The sequence below is a fragment of the Chinchilla lanigera genome, unplaced genomic scaffold (genome assembly GCF_000276665.1).
Source record: "Chinchilla lanigera isolate Chin_1 unplaced genomic scaffold, ChiLan1.0 scaffold00072, whole genome shotgun sequence".
Lineage (NCBI taxonomy): Eukaryota > Metazoa > Chordata > Mammalia > Rodentia > Chinchillidae > Chinchilla > Chinchilla lanigera.
This window is the reverse complement of record NW_004955473.1, coordinates 101,189-128,089: the sequence shown is the minus strand read 5'-3', so window position 1 is coordinate 128,089 and position 26,901 is coordinate 101,189. Positions and strand designations below refer to the sequence as shown.

The 26,901-nt window shown below is 40.3% G+C and overlaps 1 protein-coding gene across 1 annotated transcript; it reads right to left on the bottom strand.

The window, feature by feature from the left end:
* Positions 1–235: 235 nt before the first annotated feature.
* Positions 236–24,549, bottom strand: Mospd1 (motile sperm domain containing 1). Its single transcript, XM_005401196.2, has 6 exons — positions 24,409–24,549; positions 9,623–9,877; positions 9,434–9,509; positions 7,600–7,817; positions 2,318–2,479; positions 236–557 (listed from the first exon to the last, which is right to left on the bottom strand). Exons 2-6 carry the CDS (start codon positions 9,774–9,776, stop codon positions 526–528), a joined length of 642 nt encoding a protein of 213 aa, XP_005401253.1. The 5' UTR covers positions 9,777–9,877; positions 24,409–24,549; the 3' UTR covers positions 236–525.
* Between the last annotated feature and the right edge of the window lie 2,352 nt (positions 24,550–26,901).

Genomic DNA, 26,901 nt, shown 5'->3' with positions numbered 1-26,901 from the left:
GTACTTTATCCCCTTTTTAACCCTCTGCACATTAACTGTAAAACTCTTATTTTAGAAACATCATAGCAACTCTTCATGTCAATAAAGGGCAGAGTATAATTCACACAGTTATGCTGATGTTCACAGCTAGGAAATAAATGTAATTTGATTTTCAGGCTGGTAAGTTTGCTCTTTGAGGCTTTTAACTTTGAAGGACCCATGATCCTTATCAATCAAAGTGAATGAAAAAAAAAGATGAGAAAATAACAAACGTTTTAATTAAAGTCTTTTGTACCACATGTACAGATATAAAAAGAATTTCATCAAATAATTTCCTGTCACTCAGAAGCATCCTTGCTGTCTGGAACATAATGTGCTAGAGTCCTTCAAATAAAATTATAGAGTAATTTAAAATATATATTATACATTTACAATTATTTGAAATCATTCAATAGTTTGTAGCATGTTAATGGAGTGAAATAGAGAAAGGCAGTCCACATTCATATTTAAGATAAATTTACTTCAGAAGTCAGTTGAAATCCTTGCTCATGTTCTTAGTATAGCCATTGTGATAAGACCTGAAAGAAAAAATGTTGGAGAACAATTAAAGGCATGCAGTTTACAATCTTCTGTCTAAAAAGCAATTGTTTGGGCCACAATGTACAAATAAAATATAGTACACAGGTAGACACTATCAAGAGCACAAGTTCCATTTGAATGTAGTTGATATTATACAGAAGAAATCCAACTTATAGCAATGGGTAGTCACTGGATAGATTTAATTAAATCAGTGATGTCTGCCTATAGCTAATTTCACCGTCAAATATACCTCCTACTTTGTCTAGTCACATCAGCTAGAATAATAGCAGACCTGACATTTTATTTTATTTTATTATGTTTTGGTACCGGGAATCAAACTCAGAACTTTACGCTTACCAGGCAGGCGCTGTGCTGCTGAGTTATAGCCCCAGCCCCAGACATGCCATTTTAAAGTGTTGCCTAAACCAACAAACTTTATCAACAGAAGCATCAAGAACCTATTTGTATCAAGGCCCAAAGGCCACAAAGAGAGAAAGGCATAGCATCCCCGCTTCCCTTGAGAGAGTCCACATATAAAACCATAAGCATTTAATAAAACAAGGACATGCCAGCTATAAATGAGTAGTGAGGACAGTGAGTGATCAAAAAGTGGTGCCCTGTGGTACGGTGCTTGCCTGGCATGTGTGAGGCCCTGGGTTCCATCCCTCACACTGCAAACCAACACAAAAAGAACACAGATGGAAGATGATCACATAGGACCGGGGTAGTCAGCAACACTGTTTCCAAAAGTAAAAGCTGAGATGAGCCTGAAAAGATGAACAGAAAAGATGCAGAACGGTGGGCTGGTCAGGTATTACAGGAGAGTGAGTGGTCCAGGAGGAAGTCCACTATTCTACATGAGCTTTTCTAAAATCGATAATTAATCCAACAGGCTCTATTCAGGGGTTTATGTAGCAAAGCAGCTTGACAAGATAGCTCAGTGGGGTCTCACATAGACGGCGGAGACCCTTACATGGCAAATTCTGGAGTTATAACTTCAGCCTATGGACTATGGGGATGCACTGAAGGTTTTGGAGTAGGGAATGGCTGTGAGATCAAAACAGAATGGAATTCAACCTGACTGCAACATGAAGAGGGACACAATGAGGGGAAGGAATAGGGAGGAGAGGTGCAGACACAGAAGGTCGAGCAGCGATATAGAAGAAAATTTTGAGATAAAAAATAAAAGAGAGTGCACCAAAAATATTGAGAGTGAAGTCTCGAAAAAGTTGGCATCTAAGTAGGGCTGAGAAAAGAATATGAAGAAAGAGTCCTTTATCACCACAACCAGAATCCTTGACACATGGAAAGAACTTAATATATGCTTGCTCAATTGAAATTATTAATATGATTTAAAGCCAAATGACTGAACAAGACATAAGGATCCAGTTTCAAGGGAAATGTTCATAATCTTAAATATGGTTGCATCATTCAGCACCTTGTCTGAGTGTTTTCCTGGAGCGGCTCCTACACGCACAAGTGCTATACCATGGAATACATGCATTTTACATATGGCTCGCACCACTGCAGCTCAGCAAAAGCAAAGTCATTCCGTAAATACAGTCTTAGCTACTAGATAAGTAAGGTGAAGAGAAATAATGTGAGACAAAAGTTAAATCTTCAAATGCACCTGATGTCAACAAGCTTTTGAAGCAATCCTTCATCTGTTTTACAAAAAAAACGAAAAAAAAAGAAATCAAACCACTTCCCACAAATAAACCCTATACATACATTCCAAATGTATCTTTAAAACACTTACCTAAGATATAAGCAGCCACTAATTTTTGATTCACACTTAAGTGGAGGTAGAGAGGCACCAGCGATTCCATGTCCCCCAGCGTAGGCAGCATCAGGGCTGCAATGCACACCACTCCCAGGAAGACCGTCAGTAAACTAGGTCCTGAGGAGACACTTTTGCTTTCTGTAAAAAGACAAAAACCTCTGAGCTTGCTTCTAAAAACAACTCCAAAGCTCCTTCACATATACTGGCCACCACCCCCCAGGATTCTGTGATGGCCACCTTCTCTGACTCCTTCCCCATCCCACCCATTCCATGGAGACCTATCTGCTGCACTTAAGTGGAAGCCTGTAACTTAAGTGCTTTGAGCCATGACAAGAGGGTATCCTTATGCAGCATTGTGACACAGCGAGTTCCTACCGCAAAGAACAGCAGCCTGCCACTCCTTGCTACCACATCCCACCCGGGTCAGTAGTGTTCAAGAAGGTACTGTCAGTACATGTATATTTATAAATAATCTGCATAATTTCTGTACTAGAATGCTTAATGTAAAACATACAAATAGAATCCTAAAAAATGTGCTAAAAGCAAATTGCTTTTCAGTATTTTCTTCCTCTATAGTATTACAATAGACTTAAGATGGCCTGACTTTATGACAGTACAAATGGGTTACACATTCAGTAGAAGCTGCACTCCCTGTCGTTTGAGTTTTAGTCTTTTCTGGGCTAGTGATATGTGGTATGATCTTGCAATACTGAGCAGTAGCAGTGAGCTATAGCTCCTGGCCAGCCATGCAATCACAAGAGGCAACCAACAAACTCCAGTGTATTGTGTAATCAAACCACGAAATTTAGGAGTTTCGGAATATTCCATGGATGTGACTGACAATGGGTTCAGCAGGACATAACCACATCCTAGGTCTTCATTTGAGCTGGACATCATTTGAGCCCACTGCACTAGCACTGCACTACCGTCTGTGAGTATCTTAGGGAGGCTGCCGGGCAAGTTTGAGTCTAATAATTACAGCATCCTGCTTCCATTTCTGAAAATATTAATGTTATTATAAACCTGCTTATGAAATTTCTTGCCCCCTGCTGCTCTACCTCGTTTATAGTACAGAAGAAAGCAGCAGAAACAACACCTGGCAAATTTATGCTAAGTAAAAATAAGGCTGCCATGGAGAACAAATTGTACATGATTCCACTTAAATGAAATATTTAAAATAGTCAAAACTTGAGGACCAGAGAGTAGTTGCCAGGGCCTGGGAGAGAATAATGTGAGTTGCTAATCAACAGCTATAAGTCGCAGTTATGCAAGATGAAGGTCTAGAGATCTGTTCTACAACCTTGTCCTATAGCTAATATTATACACTTAAATGTTAAGAGGGTTGATCTCATGTTGAATGTTCTCACAATAAAATAAAAATGTAAATGATCTAATATTAAGCCCGCTATTCTACTGTTCAGACTATATGTGTAGAATATACATACCCATCTTCTAAAGAAACCCAATAGCATTTTCTGTTATATGGCTTTTTCCATTAATCTTCCTTTGACTACAAAGTGATAGCCAATGGCAACACAATGTTGGTATTTTATTAATGAAATAACACTGTTTATTCTATTTGTAAATGGAGCTTTTCTAAATTATTTATACCCCTTTGCTGCTCTAGAGTTTAGTTGAAGCTTATCAAAGACAAACAGGTGAAAAAATTCAAATTCTATAGTGATTATGCATGGGAATGAACCAACAGCAAAAATGCCTAAAAAAAATCAAGTTTTAGTTAATAAATGAAGTAATTTCAGATCTATGTTGGTTATAGGGATGGATATTAAAGGAAAAATTCATGAAAATTATGTTGCTTACTGCAAAATTATAATAAACATGATTCCAAAGAAGATTTAGTATTTATAGAAATTCCAAAAATATTTGCATAAAGGCTTGAAATTTTTCAAAATGGAAATAGCCATTTCCTTGGTACTATGTGAACACTGTGAAGATATTATAAAGCTATGGAAAACAAAGCTGGGAGTGGTGGTGCACGCCTGTAACCCCAGCACTCAGAGGGCTGGGCCAGGACTGCTGCAAATTGGAGATCAGCTTGAGCTCTATAGTCAGTTCAAGGCCAGCCTGAACTACAAAGCAAGATCCTGTCTCAAAAAAACAAAACAGGACACGCATGGTGGTGCATGCCTGTAATGCCAATATTCGGAAGGTTGAGGCAGGAGGATCCAGGCCAGCCCAAACTACACAGTGAGACCCTGTCTCAAAAACACAACAAAACAAAACACAACAAAAAAAAAGTTTTTGCCATCATTCCATCTTCTCAGCTTGGTGTATATCCTTTTAGATTTTATAAATTACCTATATAAACATATGCTTTTTTACAGAAAGTAAATCATGTTATAAATACTGTTATGTAACTTTTGTAATCCTCTTAATTTTGTTTTTGAGACAGTGTCTCTCTGTGTGGTACAAGCTGGCCTCAAACTTGTTGTGCAGTACAGGCTGTCCTCAAATTTGAGAAACTCCTATCTCACCCTCCTGAGAGCTGGATTACAGCTGTGTATCACCGTGCCTGACTTTTTCTTCCCCTTAAATGTGAAATATGTCTGAAGCTTTTTCTGTGTCAATATATAAACATCATTCTATCAGATCTTTGTAAATGACTGCCTTGCACTCCACCTAATGAACATGCATAATTTAATCAATTCTCAATTGATGGGCTCTTAGGTCATTTTAAAGTTTTATTACTATCAACAATAATAAAAACCATAATTTTCTTAAGCCAGAAGGCACAGACTCGAAAACAGAAAAGACAGCAGTTCATTAACAATGTAATTAAGACAAACCCAGCAAAATTCAGTTAGATCTTTTAAATTGTCTTTTTAATAACCTTGGCTCTTGTATTTTATGAAAGGTTTTTTTTGGTTTCCCTCAATTTAACACTTAAATTTCTGTTGAATAAAAAACTGACAACAGGCCCGAAACTCAAGCCAGGTGTGGCAGCATATTCCTGTAATCCCAGCCCTCAGGAGGCTAAAGCAGGGGGACTGCTTTGAGTTCAAGGCCAGCCTGGGCTACATAGTGAGTTCAGGACCAGCCTGAACTACTACTAGCAGGACCCTGTCTCAGAAAAACCAAAACAACAAAAACTAAAACCAAAACCTGACAAGATACAAAACTGGATTTATACACATAGGCAAGGTCTAGAAAGTAACATGGAACACTTACATAAGCAGATTTGTTAAGTGCGTGGGATTATAGGTGCTTTCTTTTTTGAATTTGTTACTGCTGAATGTCTTTTATACACCAAACTTAAAAAAACTTCTCATTTCACGGACTTTCAAGATATTTTAAAAATCAAAATATTTCCTGATGCAGCCTTCTGTCCTCTTCCAGCTAACGGTGGGTCTCTTAACATTGCTGCACTTGCAGAACTTCTAGTAATAGGCTTTTGATGAAGAGCTTTCTAAGCTAACAACTTGAAAAAATAATGACACTGAAAAACCTCACAGAAAAAACTTCCACAAAACAATCTTAATTTATTTTGACATTTTTAGTTCAGGGAAAGTTAATGAGAAAACCTGAACATTATACATCCTGGAAACCACACATAAATTACTACTAAATTATTAGACAAGGGAAGTTAAAATACATCAATTTGCCCACATAGATGTAAGGGCTCCAGTGAGCCGAGTCATGCATTTCCGGTGCAACCACTCTGTGCTGGACGCTATGCTCATACTGAGAACAGAATGGTGAACAAGACAAATAAGGTGCCTGCCTTCAGTGAGCTTCCTGACAGCAATAACTTAAAGACTTTTTCCGCTAAAACAGAGACCACCACCATGCTAATGCATCTACCAACTCCAACATTGCGATTAAAATTCTCTCATATACTTTAGATGACAATGTTTTTTATAAAGATAAAATAAGAGTGAAACAATATAATTATTCAGTCTTTTAGGGTTATTTTCACCTGAATTTTAAGAAACTATTTTTTTCTAGGAAGCTTTTTTTTGTTTTGTTTTGAGACAGAGTCTTGGTATGTACTTCAGGCTGGCCTCAAACTCGCAGCGATTCTCCTGCATCAGCCTCCCAAGTGCTGGGATTATTAGAGGAGGCATTTTGAAGGGGGAACCCTGCATTTCACAAATAGGTCAACTTCTCAATATTGATCTGACAAAATGACATTTGACAAATGTCCTCTTTCCTCAAAAGATGAAAAGATTGTCCTGCCAACTGGTAGTTGCTGAGAAGAAAACACAATCTACAAGCTACTACCTTGTCCCTTGCCCTAGTATCACCAGGAAATCTTGGTCTTCTTCGCAGGGATTGATAAGACACTTGGCTACAGGGAATAAACATCTGAAGATGAACAAACTGACATGGGTCTATGAATTAATCTAACGACAAGTGGATTTTTTAAAACTCTCCTATGTAATATGCTACAATTTTAAGGACAACTGTTATCATATTCATATACCACCATCAAAAATTTTCTCTGTTTTCTATGGACAATGTTATCTCCCTGCTCTTATAACAGGTTTAAGAGGAGAGAATGAGAGGTTAGGAGGGAGGGGGAACCATATCCCAAGAGCTGACTAGGAGGATACTGTCAATGTCGAAAGAATATATCATAACACTTCTGAATATCTAAGCTAGAAGGAAATGAGAAGTGCAGAGGGATTCAATTAATAGCCCACAGGGGATATTATAATCTACTTAGTTTAATTAACTTCAACTTTAATGAGATTTTTTTTCAAAATAATATGAACAGCACACTAAACTTGGCCTATTGCCAAACACAATTTCTCTCCTCCTTTGAACTAATCAAATGAGAAAGGATATAAGAAAGTCATAGAAACAAAAGTGTATTATTGCCGAAGTGTGCCAGCATCAGAAAACATGGTGCCTGCAGTCTGCAAGTTTATATTTTGTAGATAAATAATCCCTAATATGAACTATATACATGTTTATATTTACATATATGGCACTAAAATATTAAAAGTACGTTAGCAAAAAGGCTTTTTATTTACATATAAAACATACACTATACATCGACAATAACCTTTGCCCACTCTTTATTGCCCGGTCCAGTGGGGGCCATCCTCTCTTCCAAACCATCTGGGTCTCCTGCTCTTTTTCAGGTAACCTTGTCTCTAGGTTCAATTTTGAAGTTGACTAGGTTTAAAGTAGCAGATTCACTTTCTAGTACTTTTGCTTAGCTTTTTTATTATTTTAAATTTAGAAATGTATCAGTCAACTCCCAAAGGGCTTTAAAAACAACCCAATACTACCTGGTTGAAATGACTGCTCAAAAAATAAACTTTCAGTTAAATGTTCCTTTATTCTTTTCTCCTCCTCTTCCTTTTGTTGCTCTTTTGCAGACGGGAGAAGAGTAGCGACCACCTCTTTCCGTCCTAGAGCCTTCCTCTGGCTTTGCTCGGAAACTTGGAGACGGAATTTGTCTATCACACCATAGTGACAGGATCGAACGTCTCTATGACGAATCACACTGAAAATGGCAAAAAATAACAAGTACTATATTTCAGTTTCTGGGGCCTGTCAAACACAATGCAACAGGAGATTTTAACACAGTAAAATAATATTAACTGAATATAACCAAATACTCAAAACTAGAAATTTACTAATGATGCAAAAAAATATCATAATATAACCCCAAAGAAATGGGTAATTCTTTTTTTTTTTTTTTTTTGAGACAGAGTCTTGCTATGTAGTTCAGGCAGGCCATGTATGTTTGCATGTTGCCCAGGCTGGCCTTGCATGGATGGCACCCTCCTGCCTCAGCCTCCTGAGTGCTGGGATTAGAGATGTGTCACCATTCCTGGCCAGAAATGGGTACTTGTAAAATATCTGATGAACACACATATTCTAAAATATAGAAAGGGGGAGGCTGAGGCAAATATAAATAAGATATAGAATAGTCTTAAGAATGATAAGTAAATTCCCTTTAAATGACTTTTTTCTAGATAGCTGTGTAAAGCAATATTTCTTAAACAGGAATATATGAAATAGCTTCCCCCTATAAGCATACCATAAATTTCTTTGCCACTAATTTATTATTCAAGCAGTAAAACTTACTCAGAACTCAGAATGGATTTGCACACAGGTAAAAATAAGTAACTGCGTAAGTAGCTAGTCCACTATGCCCAGTGCACTAGAGGGTTATTAATACCCCTCTGCACTTTTCTAAAGAGACAAGGATATACAGCACCAACATGCTTATGTTTTCTGCGATAATTTATTGTACTTTGTCCTTCCTAGGGAACATGCAACAGTTATGTGGAGGATAACACATTTATTTGATAAGGCTACCTTTAAGGGGAGTAGTTCTTGCTTAGTGTATACTGAGTGAAAATCCACAGAAATGTGGAAAAGCACATTCTCAAATATACATCAATTTATGGCTTTGAGATGATGCCAATATATTCAAGGAAAGAATTCTGTGTCTCATTCTCATAGAAGATTTTAACAAATATAGTTTACTTGGTGGTTTAAATTAAGGCCTGGTCAATGGATCCATATGGTCACCACTAGTTCTAAAGTGAAAATTAAATATGAACAGCTTGAACAAACAGTCTGACACTCTAAGACGAAATTATCTGGAAGCGCTCAGATAACCTTTTACAGATGAGTAGTTACACCCTCGCTTCCTGTTTGTATAGACTAACTTCCAGGCTTATTAGCTGAATCATTCTGAATGAACTTATATTGCCATTGTTTTGCTACCACAGTATTATTAGTTTCCCAAATGTCACGGTAATAGCAGGATGTTTTAAAGAAAGCTAAATTCCCTATTATAGCTACAGACACCAAAAGGAACAAGTCAGAACTTGGCCTTCATCAACACCTCTGCTTCAGTTAAAACCATGTTGAGGAGACAGTCGAGGAACTCCTGCCACATACATTAACTCCAACATCATGAAGTATTATTTGGTTGGTTTGTTTAGAATCTCTCAGAAACTTCTTAAATTTTGATACATTTCAGCAAAAGATCCAAAGAGTATAAATGCCTATGTGGGAACAGCTGCACGAACAGGTTTTTTTTCAATTAACAGCAGAAATATTAACACACTGGAAACGTGTTACCAGGAAGGGATTTTGACTTACATATCCACACAACACTGAGGCTTTACTGCACCTGCAGCGTCAACGACAACATACTTATTTGGAGTAGTACACAAAACTGAAAGAAAAAGTCACAGTGGCCATTAGTGGTTTTAAAACAACTAGTTTCTACAAATAAAAACATTAGTAGGGACTAGTAAAAAATGCGTAAGACAGATCTAGAAGACTCACCTTTGAACTTTAAGGCAAACTCATAGGGATTGTACAGAGTCAACACTTGCTTATGTGTTGATTGATCATCTGCATAAAATATGAGCTCCGTGGGAAACACAAAAACAGGAAGATTTCCTTCCACTAGCTCTGGTTGTCTTTTTTGTTGATGCATTGGCACTGAATCCCTCTTGCTACAGCTTCTGTTTTTACAGTCTCGAATCTATTTTCGACTTTTCTTAGATTAAGTTAAAAACTCCACAGCATTTTGGCAATCTAGAAATAGAAGGAGAAAGAAAAGAAACGGAATGATATTGACTTTCATTAATCTACAATCTTTCCACAAAAAAAGCATGTGTAACATGCATGGAAATAGTTCTGCGAATTGCCAAAACATGCCTTTTGACCTTTCCACTCGGCTTACTTATATGGCTTATTCCAAATTCTGCCAAGAAATGTATGCATACTCCTTTCATGCACAGGATTTCAACCTATGATAAATTGTATAAATACTTGCAAGGTGAGATCAAAGGGACAACAGTTTTTAAAACTCCGATTTTAAAAACTAGCAAAAACTAAGTATTGTCAAACCTCATTTTATATGAGCCCATCAGAATTCTTAAAGATTAAAAACAAAATGAGTTCCCATGATTTATAGGAGAAAAACACAAGAATCAGTTTTACACTCATGTCAACAATGCTTTATTTAGTGCCTTCTGGCAGCAGCGGGTGGGAGAGTTCTTTTAATCTTTCTTTTTTTAACTGAAACTCAAGACAAGCTAAAATGTCTTGAAAGGAAGCTGAAGAGCCATGCTTGCTAAGCAGTCCTTAGAGTTTTCCACGAAAATTCAGTCAGTAAGTAGGCTTTGGCGTGCATAGCAAAGCATCCCCCCACCCTTGGCCCCGCCACCCCTTATCAAGTACACAGGCTTCATGAGAGCTCTTTTCTTCAAACTTCAGAGGCATTTTTGGATTCTTCTTGGGTCTTTGAATAAGTTCCAGATAGTTGTAACTAGAAAAAGTCTGAACACAAAGTGTGATGCTTGTGTTTATTTTCTAATCTTATTTGAATCAATATTCTTATTTAGCAAGCACCACAAGTGTGACTCTTAAAAATAAAATGCAAGGTTCAATTCCCACCACCACAAACAAATGGGATAGGTCAAATATACAACTACAGAAATTGTCTGATTTTCACCCAATAGATCACACATTTAAAATAGGCTACAAACCATTTAATACCTTGTATTCAGGTGCTCATACATTCAGAAATATAATCAATGAGTAAATTGGGTTTTACTAGCTACCACAGCTAAATATGCTGATTCTTACTATTGCCTGTTAATTGACCAGGATACTGCATAAACATGTGGTCAAATTTTTCTTTTTTCTTTCAACTGAACATCTACTATATGTCAGGGAATACATCAGTAGCTGAGCAGAGATAATAAAGATAAAATAATGCACAGGCTCTGCTCTCAAAAAGTTCAGTCTAGTTGATGAGACAAAAACTATTGAAGCTACCTCTATAATAATGCATACCAAAGTATCTAAAGTGCTGGGCAATCAGAAGATTGAAGGAATAATTCTACCTGGAAGACAGGCCTTGAGGTGATATGTGATAGCACCCTTACAGAAAAGAAGCACACACACTTAGGTGTTAGGGGGAGGACGTTCAGAGCAAGGGACCTGCATATGTGAAAGGACCGAAGCCACAGGCTCTCCATGATACTCATCCTGTACTTAACTACTGACTTTATTCCACGTATGTGGTTCACAGCAATATCGAATTTGCTTCTGGGTTTTGTCTTGACTGAGATAGGGTCTGTTGACGCTGTCGTGATAATAATATTTAACATTTGATGATTTATAACAAATTACAAACTATTAATTACATGGACTGAATGGTTAATAAATAGATAGCATTTACTGTAGGCCAGGCCATGTTCTAAGAGATCATCATTCTTCTTTAATTATGAAGAGACCACACTAAGATAAAACAAAAAAAAGCCAAAACAAAAATAAGGTTGGCAGGCCACCTGTCTCCTACTCCAGATTTCTTTCCGTTACATAACTGCCTATCCATTTTCATAAAACAAAACTGAGATTATTCTTAAAAGCATCTGATTAAATAATTCCAACTTTGCATGTTTATTTGCTTGGAATTTATTTCTTCTGCTCAAAGCCATACACATTTCTACTCAGATAATGTACTCTCACAAGCTTGGTATATAATTTTTTTCAGTAGAAAATAATAAGCTCAGTAATTACTTTCTCAGGAAGCTTGGTTATTAAGTAGAGATGATACGAACTGGACATTAGTAAATAATATGCACCACCTCATTCTAAAACTCTGTTATCAGAGTTTAGTTTAGCTTATCATAAAAAGTGGCATCTCCAATTTGTGAGATAAATTAGTATTGATTAGACTGGCTAGCTATCTAAAACACAAAGTGGAATTTATCCACCACTCCTTACATCAAGATAAATTTCAAAAAGATCAAAACTTTAAATATAAAAAAGAAAAACACCCATATAAGTACTAGGAAAAAAAAAATGGGAATTGCGTTTTTTTAATCTCAGGCTAACAACGGCATAAAACCAGAAACCAAAAAGGTTGATAAATTCAATTATGTAACTTAAAAATCTTCGTGGCAAAAATTCTACGAGCAAAACTAAAAGAATATTTGCAATTCACATCATAGGCGATGTGTAATTTCACTAACGGAGGACTTCCACATCATTAAGGCAAATCAGTAGATAATGAGCAATTTATAAGAAAAGGAAACACAAGGTGTTCTGGCTTACAAAAAGATGTTTAGCTTGACTCATAACAAGAGAAATGCAAACTAACGCCAGACGATGAGACAATCCATATATATATTCAGATAATGTCACATATATATTCTCCCTTTGTGTGAAGTTTTATATATGGAAGGTTTTCTTTGCAGCTCTGAGGATTAAATAAAATGATTTATGTGAAGCACAGAGAACAGAGCTTAGTACTCAACACAAGCTAGTCATTCAAAGCAGATTGGAAACTACCCAACTGTCCATTAACAGAGGATTCATTAAAGTATCCATTTGTTGGTATACCAGATAGCTGTCAAAAAGAAAGAGGAAGCTCTTTGTGTAGCCGGACATGGACCAATCTTCAAGATGTGGGATAAAGCGGGGACTGGGGGTACACCATAGGGGTAGGCCCTATGTTCAATCCCCAGCACCCCTCTCCCCTGGAAAAGATGTAGGGTTAACCGCAAAAAGCAAGGAGCATTGCAGCGTGAAGCACATGCTACCATTTGTTTGGGAAAGGGAAATCAAAGAATACGTACACTTATTGTCTAGAGTACGTGGACAAATCTTTGGAAGCCTACTCACACCTGTCCCCAGAGAGAGAAACTGAGTGTCTAGGTACAAGGGAGGGAAAGAAGTTATCTCTGGATACTCTTTAATAACTACTGAGGTCTACTGGGGGAAAACATGCTTGTTTTGAAAGGTGAGAGAATTTAGAAACAATGTGTAAAAAATTCTGTTTTGCCTTTCCTAATTTATGATGCTCTAATAACATTTAAAACCTTAAACTATGCAGCCAGGCATGGTGGTGCACACCTGTAATCCCAGCAGTCTGGAGGCTGAGGCAGGATGATTGCTGGATTTTGAGGCTAGTCTGGGCTACATAGTGAGTTCAAGGTCATCCTGAATTACATGGAGAGACCCTGTCTCAGAAAAACAAAACAATAAAAAAAAATGAACCCTTAAACTATGTGTTAAAAAGGATTTCAACTATTTTTTTTTTTTTTGGTTTTTCTCCGGTACCGGGAACCGAACTCACGACCTTGCGCTTGACAGGCAGGCGCTTTTGCCGCTGAGCTAAATCCCTAGCCCAGGATTTCAACTATTTTAAATAATTTTACACACAATAGAAACTTACTACATTGAGAAAAGCAAGGATTTGTTTTACATTATCTGAGTAGAAATGTGTATGGTTTTGAGCAAAGGAAATAAATTCAGAGCAAATAAACATGAGAAACACTGTAGCACTCCAGAAGTTGAGGCAGGAGAATTGCCTTGAGTTTGAGACAAGCCTGGGCTACATAGTGAGTTCAGTGGGTTCATAGTGAGACCAGTCTGAACTACATAGCGAGACCATCTCAAAAACAATGACAAAAAGAAACATCATAACTGCAATATAAATGTTACAGTATAAAGCAATGTATCAGCTATCTGCAAAGAATGTAATCATTATGTCTTGTAAATATGTACTCATAAAAACAAAAAATAAGAGTATGAGATGGTTCATGACTCCACCTAGGAAGTCAAAAATAACCATACAGAGAAGCGCTAAAGACTTGGTCCTTACTTCAGGAGAAGTTAGTTGGCAAAGATCACAGTACAAATGTTATTAGCTTGGAACAAGGGCTTTGAAGAATTCTTATTTTTTTGATTTCAAAGCTCTCTCTTTGTGAACTGAATATGTACACATGTCCCTATGGGTCCAAGAATAGCCCATCTCCTTGTTACCATTAAAAAGTGGTGACAGTATCATTTTTGAGTAGTTTACTATTTCTTTTCACTCTCTTCCCATTTATGACTTACCTTGGCTAAGATACAAGTTACACCCTAAATTCCAACTAGTGGGTATGAGGGGAAGATTAGCACCAGGTCACCAGGGCAGTACTGCCAACAAACAATGAAGCAGAGCACCTGCCTTTAATTGATGGCTTTTTAGGAGACTAACACTTTCTCCTTGCTCCAGTCCATATCACAAAATGATAAATTGTAAACGTCCTAGGGAGAGATTATATACTTAGCTGGTAAATAAAACCTTATCACAAATTGGTTTATGAGGTTACTTTCCAAATGTCAAATACAGGGCCAGGAAGATGGCTCAGCGGCACAGCACCTGCCTGGCAAGTGCAAGGTGCTGAGTTTGATTCCCGGTACCAAAAAAAACAAAAACAAAAACAAAAACAAAAACAAAAACAAGGCTGGGGGTGCTGGGGATTTAGCTCAGCGGCACAGCACCTGCCTGGCAAGGGCAACGTTGTGAGTTTGATTCCCAGTACTGGAAAAAATCCAAAAAACAAAAAACAAAACAAAACAAAAAAACAGGGCCGGGGATATAGCTCAGGGGCATAAGCGCCTACCTGCAAGTGCAAGGTCCAGAGTTTGATTCCCGGTACCAAAATAAATAAATAAATAAATAAACAACAAGAACAAAAACAAAGGTCAAATACACGCCAAGTCAGAAAAGGTGTGCTCCCAGTCTTTCTCATTTGGCAGCTAAGGAAAGCAGGCACATGACGGGTAAGACACCTACCCAGCATTTGCACAGGGTGGTGGGGGAGGAACTCTGGTCTCTAGACTCATACTTACTTTTCCTCACCTCTCCCATGTCTCCTGATGCCGGCTTTTGCCATACCCTCATCCCTAGAAAAAAACTCTCTGCCTTTCAGAAAGATGAGAGTTCTTAAAACATGACTCAAAATTCAAGTCACAGGCCGGGGATATAGCTCAGTGGTGTAGTGCCTGCCTGGCAAGTTCACGGTCCTGAGTTTCATTCCCAGTAACCCCCCCGCAAAAAATTCAAGTTACCACCAATACTGCATTATCTTGATTTGTGTTTCCCATTTCATTTTATGAAGAAAAAACGTAGCTGGTCACAGTGGTGCACTCCTGTAATCTCAGCACTCTGGGAAGCTGAGGCAGGAGGATTAAATGTTTGAGCTCAGTCTTAGCAACTTAGTGAGACCCTGTTTTAAAAAAAAAATAAAAAAGAAAGGATGAAGGGCTAGGGATAGCTCAGTGGCATAATGATTGTCTACCAAACAGGGTTCGGTCCTCAGCTCCAAAAAATTAAAAAAAAAAAAAAGAAAGAAAGAAAAAGAAAGGATGAGGATGTGGCTCTGTGTGAAGGTCCTGGATTCCATTCCCAGCAACACCAAAAAAAGAAAGAAAAAGTCAGAGGCAATGTCAGTTTCATTTCCTGAGTTGCACACTTTCTTTTCCTGATTATGAAACAGTAGCTCTGGCTGTCAGTAACTGTTCGTTAGGGCCTTAATAACCAATGTTTGCCCCATTCTTCCTCTCTGGACAGTAAGATGTTAAGCACTCCCCAAAGCCTAGTATAAATTCACCCTCCTTGTAGCACACATCTAAGGTACTATTTGGATCTACATGGATCTCAATGTTATATTTTTAATGTACTTATTGTATGACTCAATATTTTGACAATTGTTCTATGTGGTCTAATTGTGATTCTTCATTCAGATTTTAGGTATAGAGTTTTTGTTTGTTTTTTCCTCCCCTATAGACCCAAGCTCACCGCTGGTAACAGATGCTGAGCTGATGGGATATCCTAACAGCTATCCACTAAGAACTGTCTCCTCCTTGGCAGAGTCTGCACCCACCCTGTAGCTGAATGTACTTTGTCCATCAAAGGCAGGCAAAGGATCCTAACCAGATGCACAGTAAATCTTAGGTGGCTGGGAGCCATAGGTTGGGGTGGGGGGAGCAGGAAGAATCAGCATTCCCAGTTGCCTCCCCTCCCCCTCTGCCCTCCCTTTCCCTCCTCTTCCCCTCCCCTCCCCTCCCCTCCTGTCTTCTCCTCCGGCTCCTCGGAGTCAAACTGGGCCAGCAGTGTTTACCCAAGGCTCCAACATGCCAGGCAGACGTGCAGCTGGGAGGTGGTGATACAGGAAGCCGCCTTGTCCTTGTTTCTCTACTACCGGCACAGAAAAGCAATACAGAATGAAATACAAAAGAAAACCTTATGTGTGCACACCACCTGGTGACCAGTTTGCAAACGACTCTCCTATGGGAAGCAGAGGAAACACTGAAATTCACACATACACTAACTGTCATTCATCTAGAAAGAATAGTACCCCAAGTGATTCATTTTCCTCACCTTGCATTGAGCAAGGGAAGGGAAGGATAAGACTCTCCATGTTTCTCTTTCTTGACGGCCTGCACTCTATTTCATTGAGTGTGTACTTCCATTTATTGGCACATTTTTGATACACATATTGATCACATTCATCATAGGGAATTTGTACCTGTGCATGATATATTTTGATTCCTCTTTTTCCCAATCCCCTCTCCTCCCTTCACCCCCCCTTCCCCTCCCTATTTCAGAGATTCGTTTGCATTTTATCCTTTTTTCCTTTTTCCTTCCTTCCTAACAATCCTTTTGGGGCTGGGGATTTAGCTCAGTGGCAAAAGCGCCTGCCTGGCAAGCGCAAGGTCGTGAGTTCGGTTCCCGGTACTGGAGAAAAACCTAACAATCCTTTTATACTGCTTACTTATCAGTCCTGATAATTCTTTTTTCCATGATAGGAGCCAGTGAACCTATAGACTTATTCTATGGGTAGAGTGGGTTTAAATTCCCTATCTACACTTTGGGAAATTCCTCCGACCCTGTCTGTTGATATTTCTCTTGGAGAGCCAGTGGCAGGAAGCAAAAGAAGAGTGGGACCAAAAGTAACTATTGAAAGATGATGGTTTATCAAACAACAAAATACATCTTCCTGTGTTTCCTTTAGAATTGTCAGGGTGAGATTTTGACCCTGGCTAGGTCTCATTAATGCCTCTCTTTACCCTGAAACAGCTAGAAGACAGAACCTGGATCTCTTTTACCCCGTAAGAGTAAGGGATTAGCCAGACATGGTGGCGCTCGCCCATAATCCCAGCACTCAGGAGGTTGAGGTAGGAGTATTGCTGTGAGTTCGAGGCCAGCCTGGGCTGCAAAGTGAGTTCAAGGCCAGCCTGATCTACAGAGAAAGACCCTGCCTCAAAAAGACACGTGTTGTATGAAAGGAGAGCAGGTTAGCACTCCCCTTGACAAGGGTGGAAGAGGCCCTAGGGCCTGACAACACACACACGGCTTAGGCATTGCCACCTACTTCGTGGCATCTAACCATTATTTTATGGTTCAGTGGCATAAGTGCCTGCCTGGCAAGTGTAAGGTCCTGAGTTCGAGCCCTGGTACGAAAAAAAAAAAAAAAAAGGCAAAAAACAAAAACAAAAAAACCAAAACCAAAACAGAGTAAGAGATCAAAGTCTGGAGGCAGAAGAAGGCCAGGGATATAGCTCAGGGGCACAAGAGCATGCATGGCAAGTGCAACGTCCTGAGTTTGATTCCAGGTACCAAAAAATAAATAAAATAAAATAAAATAAAATAAAATAAAATAAAATAAAATAAAGAATACTCATTCATATTTTGGCCCGGGATGTAGCTCAGTGGCATAAGCGTCTGGCTGGCAAGTGTAAGGTACTAAGTTCAATTCCTGGAACAAAAAAAAAAAACAATAGCAAGTTTCTGGAGGTAGAAGAAATAAAGATAGGTAGAAAAGAGACAAGCAAAACCATGACTAAAAAACTATACCTCTAAGAAGACTGTAACTGGGGATATAGCTCAGCAGCACAGTCCCTGCCTAGCAAGTAGGAGGTCGTGAGTTCGACTGCCGGTACAAAAAAAAAAAGACTAACTCCAGGACATAGTCAAAATTACCCAAGATTATCCATATCAATATTTCTTAGGTTTGTGTTTCTTTCCTTCTAGGCCCTTCACACCACAAATCTCTAAAGATACTTAAAGTCCATAAATTAGCTTCATTGACAAAAGGCATAAACCTGACCATAAACTAGTGTAACAAACAGTTCAACAAATGTTTTTGAAGAGGCAAAACACCTTAGATCGCCCATCAAAAGAAAAAAGAAATTGGTGGGGTTCATAGCTTTTCCTTGTTAAGGGTGCCATTATCTTTCTGTGGGTGGGACATCCTTTTCTGGTAAACCAGGACCAAGACAGAACTTCCTATAGATTCAAAAATTCCACACATTTCCACCGCCAAAAACACATAAATATTCCCAGCTCCAAACTATAACCTGTCTCTCTTGAGGGCCCACACTGTTTCTTTGAGTGTATACTTATTTATTTATTTATTTATTTATTTATTTTATGTTTGAGAGTATACTTTTAAATTTCTTCCTAATAAATCTTTTTGTGCCTCTTTTAAAAAGACTCAGGTAAATGCAAAAGATTCTCAGGTAAACAGGGAAGTTTCAATATATTTTATCACCATAAATTCAGAAAAATGGAGGCTGCTAATGAGCACATAAACCACTTTAAAAGCATATTCTCAGCTAGGCATGGTGGTAGTGCATGCATGCCTGTAATCCCAGCCCTCAGGAGGCTGAGGCAGGAGGACTGCCGTGAGTTTGAGATCAGCCTGGGCTACATAGTAAGTTCAAGGCCAGCCTGAAATGCATAGCAAGACCTTGTCTCAAAAAAAAAAAAAAAAAAAAAGCATATTCTCATTTGCTTTTCTTTCCCATGCCCCTTTGCTGGGGAAGAAGAGGTTGCAAGAAGAATCAAATCAAATAAATGGGCACTGGGGATTCTTGTACTAGCATGATTCAAATTTGAAAAACACGATTCAAAGTATAGCCTTCCCCAGAAATTAGTGACCCATCTGCTTGGCCACAGTGTACCAGCTACTTAACTACTTGTCCTTGGTTCCTGCTCTTTACTCTAAGGTTCAGAGCTCCAGCTTCAGGCTGGAGAACAGGTGCTTATCTGAGAACAGGTGTTATCTCTGTCATCCATATTGCGTGCAATCCTTGCTGAAAACCAAGTACATGCTAAGTAATTAAGAACACTAATTTCTGTTGCTTTAGTCTCACTAGTGTTAAGCACTCTTTCCCTCCCACTTAAAAAATTCAGCTCTTAAATTGGTCGTGGTGGTGCACACCTGTGACCCTAGCACTTGGGAGGCTGAGGCAGGGGTTGGATGCCAGCCTGAACTATGTATACTGCCAGACATGTCTCAAACAAAACAAAACAAAACAAAACAAAATAAAACTTAGCTCTTGGCCCGAGGATACAGCTCAGTGGCATAGCACTTGCATAGCACGTGCCAGGCCCTGGGTTCCATTCCCCGGCCTAATAAAAAAAAGAAGCTGAGCTTTCTTCTGCTTTGAATTCCTGCTATCTTGTATTATTTGTAATGGCTGGTATGTTCCTAAAGTCAGCTCTTCAACAAACAATATTATAATGTTCATTTTACATTTTAATTGTTCCTTCCTTAATAATAGGTAATTTTATTTTTATATACCTTCTAGGTTTTTCATATAATTTCATATCTTAATCATAGGGCCAACTGCTACAAATCATATGTTGTAGGCTATTAAGTACTCAATATGTGAATGCTGAATAGCATATGTCTTAAGATTAAAAAATACAGTAATGTTTTTAGAAAAACATCTCCCTGTTATAAGAAAAAAACATGTTACTTCCATGTTTCACAACACTCTGTCTCCAGTTATTTCAAGAAACATCTATATTAATTTATTATAATAAATATATATATTGCTACATTTAGTAGTCTTAGAAGTTTCTGAATCCCTGCCAGGCTGGGCTTGGTAACACAAGCCTGTAATCCCAGTACTCTGAGATGCTGAGGCAGGATTGCAAATTCAAATCCAGCCTGGGCAAATTAACAACTTGCCAAGACCCTGTCTCAAAAATTTAAAAACTGGGGGCAGGGCAAGGACTGTGTAGTATGGGGAAATAGGCATGTGGCTCAGTGTAAAGCCCCAGGATTTAATCCCTAGTACTTCCTCCTCCTCCAAAAGTTGTTTTTTTTTTTCCTGAAACAGGGTCTTCCTATATAATTCAGCCTGGTTTCGAACTCACAGCGATCCTCCTGCCTCAGCCTCCAGTGTACTGGGGTTACCAAGGTGAACTACACCTGGTCCCTAAAAGTTTTAGAATCTCAAGTTAATTCAACAAACATTTAATCAGCATTTATTGTACAACAGGCACTGGGCTGGGGAATATAGAAAAAAGATAACTTTTGTCAAGCAGGGAAAATACAACTCAATTTTGGTAGTTTAAGACTGGACTCACTGTCTGGGAGGTTCACGAGGGAACTTGTTAGAAAGGAAAACTCTCACCAGGCGCAGTGGAGCACACCCGCAACCCCACTAGTCTGGGAGAATGTGAAGCAGGAGGATCACAAATTCAAACCTAACCCGGGCAATTTAGTGAGACCCTGTCTCAAAAAATTAGAAAGGGCTGATGAGGATCTAGCTCAGCGCACAGGCCCTGGGTTCTATCCTCAATACTATGAAAAAAATTCTGGAAGCAGGGCCCAGCTGTCTGTCTATTCATTTATTTCTGAGGCAGGGTCTTACTCTGTAATCCAGGTTGGCCTTGAACTCACTATGCAGCCCCAGTTGGCCTCAGACTCACAGCCATCCTCCTGCCTCAGCCTTCTGAGTGCTTACTTTGGTTTTTTGAGACAGGATCTTGCTTTATATTTCATGCTGGCCTAGAACTCACTCAGACTAGACCAGGCTAGCCTTGACTCAGGTACTCACCATGATCCTCCTGCCTCAGCCGACCTAGTGCTGGGGTTACAGGCATGCACCATCACGCCCCGCTAATCTGTGTTTTTTAACAAGCCCTCTAGGTGATTCTGATGCTTGACTAACTCTCAGAAGCACTGCTGCAGGCAACGGGAAACCTCTAAACAATTTTAAGCAGGAAACTGACACAATAAGATTTGAAATATGTGAGTGATTGCCACTGACCAGTCAAGCACAACACCTGACTCTAAAGTAGTTACAATAAAAATAACTTTTGAGTGAATATTGCATGAAGAGATGATGAGGGCTTAGCCCAGCAATGCCAAACCTTTTAGAGCTTCCAGTGATAACGAACAGCTGGCTGTGGCCTATGTGCCATAGATTCACCACCACTGGCCTAGACTAAGGCAGTAGGAATGGAAAGAGATTTGAGAGATGTTCTACAAGTAACCAAAGTTCAACCAGGTAACTAGGATATATCCTTACAAAGGTAATGCTGAAGTGGTTTTTATATAAAAGCAGAAACCTGCGGGATATAGTTCAGTGGCATAGTGCCTGTCTGACAAGCATGAGTTCATGACTTTGATTTCTGATACCAAAAAAAAAAAAAAAAAACCAGAAAGCTGTAATTTTGTTGAATCTACCAACTGCAAGATTTAAAAAAGGGTTGCATGTAGACCCTAGAAAAAGGGAGGTCAAGGGCAATTTCTATGTGTTTCCATATAGTTAAGAGCAAAGGGTATCTTAGCTTGTGCATGATCCTTCCAGTCTGCTTGGTAGTTCTACTTCTCACTTTAAGTGAGTAAACAGCCATTTGTTGCTAAAATAAATCTTTCGTGAGGTTAGTGGGTATAGTTCAGTCCCTGAGACTGACAGATAGCTTCACAATATACTGACAAAGTTAAATTTCAAACCTGGAAAAGCTAGAGCCCTGACATAAACCTGGTGATCTAACCAAGGCACTGCCAAAGTGAGACTCTGCTAGTCTCCCTTTTTTTACTCTAAAAGGGATCACTAAAATCACACAGCCTGCTTAGTTTAGGAAGAAGCTGGAAGTAGTAAAACAATAGACTTTGTCCTGTGTCCTGAAGGTCAAGAAAGTCAAGTGGAATTGTTATGTCTAATTTTGGATCTAGGATTTAGCTGAGGCCGTCTTCAATTTCTTGTAGAGTAAGAGAGGTACAGGGCAACCTAGATGGGTAATTCACCTAATGAGAGTTTTGGGGGGTAAAATTCCAATTTATCACAACTCTGGATAGCTGCATGTTCTTTTTACTTGATATCAATATCTTATTTGACCAAGTTATTTTGTCCAAAAACAGTTCTCAATCAAAATCTACACTGTTTTAGGGAACTTGTGAGCTATAGGGGACCTTGGAAGCAAAAACCTTCATGTTACAGACGAGGAAAGCGAGGGCTGCACGGTGTAAATCACTCAATGTATTTATTGTAAGGCAAGATTCTGTAGCATGCTGCAAGGTGGAAAAACAAGATTCAGGGCAAAACTAGTGATTTGCTTCTTTGCTAACTTTTTGGAACTATTTTAAATTTCTCTATTTACTATCTTGAATGTTTTTAAAAATAAAAATAATAGTAGCAAATTACTTTATTGAGCTAATAAGGAATGGAGCAGAATTTCTTTCAGTTTCTTAATTGCTTTGTTTTCAGAAAAATGGAATTAAATGTAAGAACCTTCTGAGAAAAAAAATTAAGTATAAAAATTTGGGGAAGAAAATGGAAGACACACGCATTACTTTTTGTTCTACTTTCTATCTTCGCTCATAAAGGGGTAAGTTTATGTAGTGAATACTGGCCATTATCTTTAATTATATATTACATGTAAAGAAAATCTATCACAATTACTCTTTACATATTTGAAAAATTTCCAAATATTCTAGTATTTGAGTAAACCTGTGGTTTTGAGAGTCCTAGAAATGCTTCAGGCTGGGCGTTGTGGCGCATGCCTGTAATCACAGCACTCAGGAGGCTGAGGCAGGAGGATCGTTGGGAGTTTGAGGCCAGCCTGGGCTACAAAGTGAGCTCAAGGCCAGCCTGAACTGCATAGCGAGACCTTGTCTCAAAAAGGAAAAAAAAAAAAAAAGAAATGCTTCAGAAACTAGTTTAAACTCACATTCTATTTGGGTTTTTCCACGTGAACAACTTGAAAGATGCATTTGGCCCAGTTTCCTGTTTTTCCAAACTTTCAAACTGCTTTACACCAAATATATGTGTAATCTAAAAGTTCAGTGTCCACCTTGCTCAGTTTATTGAATATACTTTATAGGCAAAGAAATGTCAGTACTTAGAGGAAGTGTGAATAAGATTTTCATCATCAAGAATGTATTAAACCCCATGTGTGCCTTGCCTGAAAAAGTAGGATTTGCCCTTCTGCCTGGAATTCACATTAAGAACACAATGCAATGCATTTCGAAAGAACAGAACTGCTTTTCACACAAAATCCGAAGGATCCACTTTTTCAGTTCATGTCCTTTTGTTTCCCTCAAATTTCACTTAAATATTTGCCCCCCCCCCTTTGTTCCCCATGAGAACCCTTTCATTCTGCTGGGACAGAAATGCTACTTCAGTGCGAGAGGACAGATGTCAGTTACTTTCCTCAAGGGGGAAACCGCAAAACATTGATTAAGGGCTGGAGCACCGAGGAGGGAGTAGAAAACGTCGTGCAAAGACTTCAGCCCACCTGATTGGGGCCCAGCCTTTCCAGCCCTGGTCCTCACACCGGCCGGCTCCATGTGAAACCGGTCATGTGAGCCTGTTTACAGCCGAGCAGCTGCTGCAACCGTCGGGATCGTGCGGAGGTCCGGGGAGGGGGAAGGATACAGGCCACATCCCCCATCCCATTCCCCATTTTTCGGAGAATGCTTGCCCTCTCCTTCCCTGCCTCACCACCCCACTTTCATCTCCCCCCAGCCAAAGCGAGCAGAGCTAAAGCCATTCCGGGACATCTCGCTCCAGCACCCCCCCCCTCCATTTCCTTCCACTTGATCGCTGGGGGACCGGCCGGACTGGAGGGAGGGGGAGGACAGTGTCACCGCGGACAGGGAGTGAACCTCCCTCCCCCAAGCCCTCCTCATAACACCCGCGGAAGAGTTGTCCCTGGAGCCACATCTCCGGAGCAAGCGAACTCCGCCGGCAGCCCCGGGAGCTCCCCCGCCGGCCCCCGCCGGGCCAGAGCGCGCCAGACGCTGCGGCCGCCAGCCACGGACGGCGGGGCCACTGACAGACGCGGACAGGGCAGAAAGGAGCCACTTGTGCCTCCTCCCCACCACCCACCCGCATCCCGGCGCCCGCCGTCAGCCGCCGAGCCGAGCCCCGCTCCTGGGTCTGGGTTACTCTTTCGGCGGGGGCTCTCGGCCACGTAACTTCCACGTTCTGCCCAAGTGGGAGGAAGTGGGGTGACGGGACACTGGGGGACTCACCTCCGCAACATCGGCACCTCTGAAAGCTGCTGCGACTGTTCCTCTGCCCCTTTGTCAGCGTCTCCAGGCTGCACTGCCTGCTGGGATACCGGAGGACTCAAATGCCACCTCTCCCCGCCCTGGAGGATGAGTCGCGGCCGGGAGTGGGTGGGAGGAGGGAGCGGAGGCGGGGCCAGGGGCGGGGCTTCGGTGCTGCCACCTGGCCTGGCCTGTCAGAGTTTCTTCCTTCTTTCTCACCGCTCCAAACTTCTTTCTTCTTCTGTCCTGTGACCTACCCTTCCTGTCCATCCACCCCTTGAGGGAACTGGAGAGCTCACAGAACGTCATCCCTCTGCCCTTGTTAGGCGTCACCCTCGATTCCTGCCCTGATCCACTCCCCTCCCCCACCCCATAGGCACCAAATGAGGACCCAGGGTTAGTTGAGTCTACCTGTGAGATATGTTTTGTTGACCCTTGTTCTTTTTCCTTTGCACTCTCTGCCCACTTCAACTGCCCAGCCTCTATTTAGGTCACATGACTTTTTGCTTGGACTACTGCAGTAGCTTCCTCTTTAGACTCTCTACTTCTATTATTGCCTCCCTCCACTGTCCAGACAGCAGCCAGAGGGCTCTAAGGTGTATATGTGGCTCTGTTATTCTGCTGAAAGCCTTTCAGGCTCAACTGTACCTATAACCTTTTAGCATGGTACAGCAAGGTCTGTTTAGCAAAGTCCTCTACAATCCTTTCCTGATGTACCTGATTCTCTGGTCCAATAAACTAGGCATCCATGAAAGACAGTGGGGCTCCGGGCAATTCACCCAGCATTGGTTGCCCCAAATACTTCTCTAAAGGATGCTGCATTGTCAGTAACTTCCACAGGCCTCTTGGGATATTATTAAAGATTGACTTTTCAAAATTAAAATGTAATCATGATAACCAAAGAAGAGTAAAATGCAATGGCCACAGGTTTCCTCTGTGTAAATATAAGACCTAAAGAATTTGCCCTGGACTGAACACGGTGGTGCACGCCTGTAATCCCAGCTCTCCAGGAGGCTGAGGCAGGAGGACTGTTGCAAGTTCAAGACCAGCCTGGGCTACAAAGTGAGCTCAAGGTGAGCCTGAACTGCATAGCAAGACCCTGTCTCAAAAAAACAAAAACAAAACAAAACAAAGCAAAACAAAAACCCCACCAACAAGAATTGGCCCTGGTCTCTCCACCCAAGCAATGGGTTGTCGGTAGCTGTCCCCAAGGCTCAGGTTTCTGATACCTGTGCTCATAGATAGCACTTTATAATGTGTTTGCCTGTCTTTTAAGCCTATCCTTTAAGGCTGAATGGAAATGCCATTTGCCCCATTAACCTTCCAGAACTCCTGCTCCTTCACTGTAGAACACTGCTTATTCTGCTGTGCAAGTCTTCCTGACATAGGTAATCACTAGTCATGTATGTCTTCCTTTCTCTCCTGCCTAGTCTGTGCATACTTCAGAACTAGCTCATAGCTCTCAGTACAACGCCTGGTCCAGAAAAGATATGAATACAATTTAATGAAATGAAATCCATCATCTCCACTACATTAGAGGCACTAAGGAGGCCCAGAAAAGATTCCAGGCAAGGGCTCGTGTGACAGTCACCTTCCGTTCACTAGGACGTTCCAATCTTGACCTGGCTGCGTGTCACTTTTGAAAATACAAACTGGTTAGGCAGCAGAGTGTTGCAAAAGGACCAAAGCTTGCACTTCCCTTGCAGGTTGGACTGGTTTGTGGTACAATATGTGGTTGTGGCAGATGTAGCTGGGATAGCTCATATGAGAATCCAGTGTAGAAGAAGTGTATAGTGCCATAAAAATAGTGCGCTTCCAAATGGAAACTCTTATCTTCTGGCTTCGGGAGGCTTTTGACTCCTGTCTGGTTTAGGCTGCCTCTAGGTTCCACATCCCTTCAGACCTTGCACATTACCTGTGTCATAAGGTATTCTCTTGAAAAAGAGGGCACTTTGCCATTCTCGGTGGCACATGGTTGAAATCCCAGCTACTCCAGCTGCTGAGGCAGGAAGATTGCAAGGCCAAGGCCAACCTGGCACACTTACTGAGACTGTGTCTCAAAATAAACTTTAAAAATTTAAAAAGGACTGGGAATATAGTTCAGCAATAGAGCACTTGCGTAGCGTACATGAGGCTCTGGGTCCAATCCCCAGTACCACTATTATAGAAAGTAAGTTAGGTAGAAATATTACAGTCAATCAGACAGGGCTAGGCCCTCGGGGGAGTGAGTACAGAAGATGAGAACACCTCAAAACCATGACTGGAGGCTCATTTGAAGAAGACTAAAATCACAACTGCCAGATTTACATACCTCCCTAAGAGATTAATAGAACTTTGAGATTATTGGTACCATGCTCTTGAGATTTCTCACATATATAAACCATTATATCATTAGGGATGGGCTATCCTCTCCCACTCATTAAGACTAGGACTACTAAGACTATAGATTATCGATCAAGGTTAATATACAGATGA

Coding starts and splice junctions, on each gene's coding strand:
- Mospd1 (XM_005401196.2), bottom strand. CDS start 9,776: ATGCATCAACAAAAAAGACAACCAGAGCTAGTGGAAGGAAATCTTCCT. Junction 9,510..9,622: donor GTTTGCCTTAAAGTTCAAAG/GTGAGTCTTCTA, acceptor TTTTTCTTTCAG/TTTTGTGTACTACTCCAAAT. Junction 2,480..7,599: donor TGAGCAGTCATTTCAACCAG/GTAGTATTGGGT, acceptor GTCTTTTTACAG/AAAGCAAAAGTGTCTCCTCA.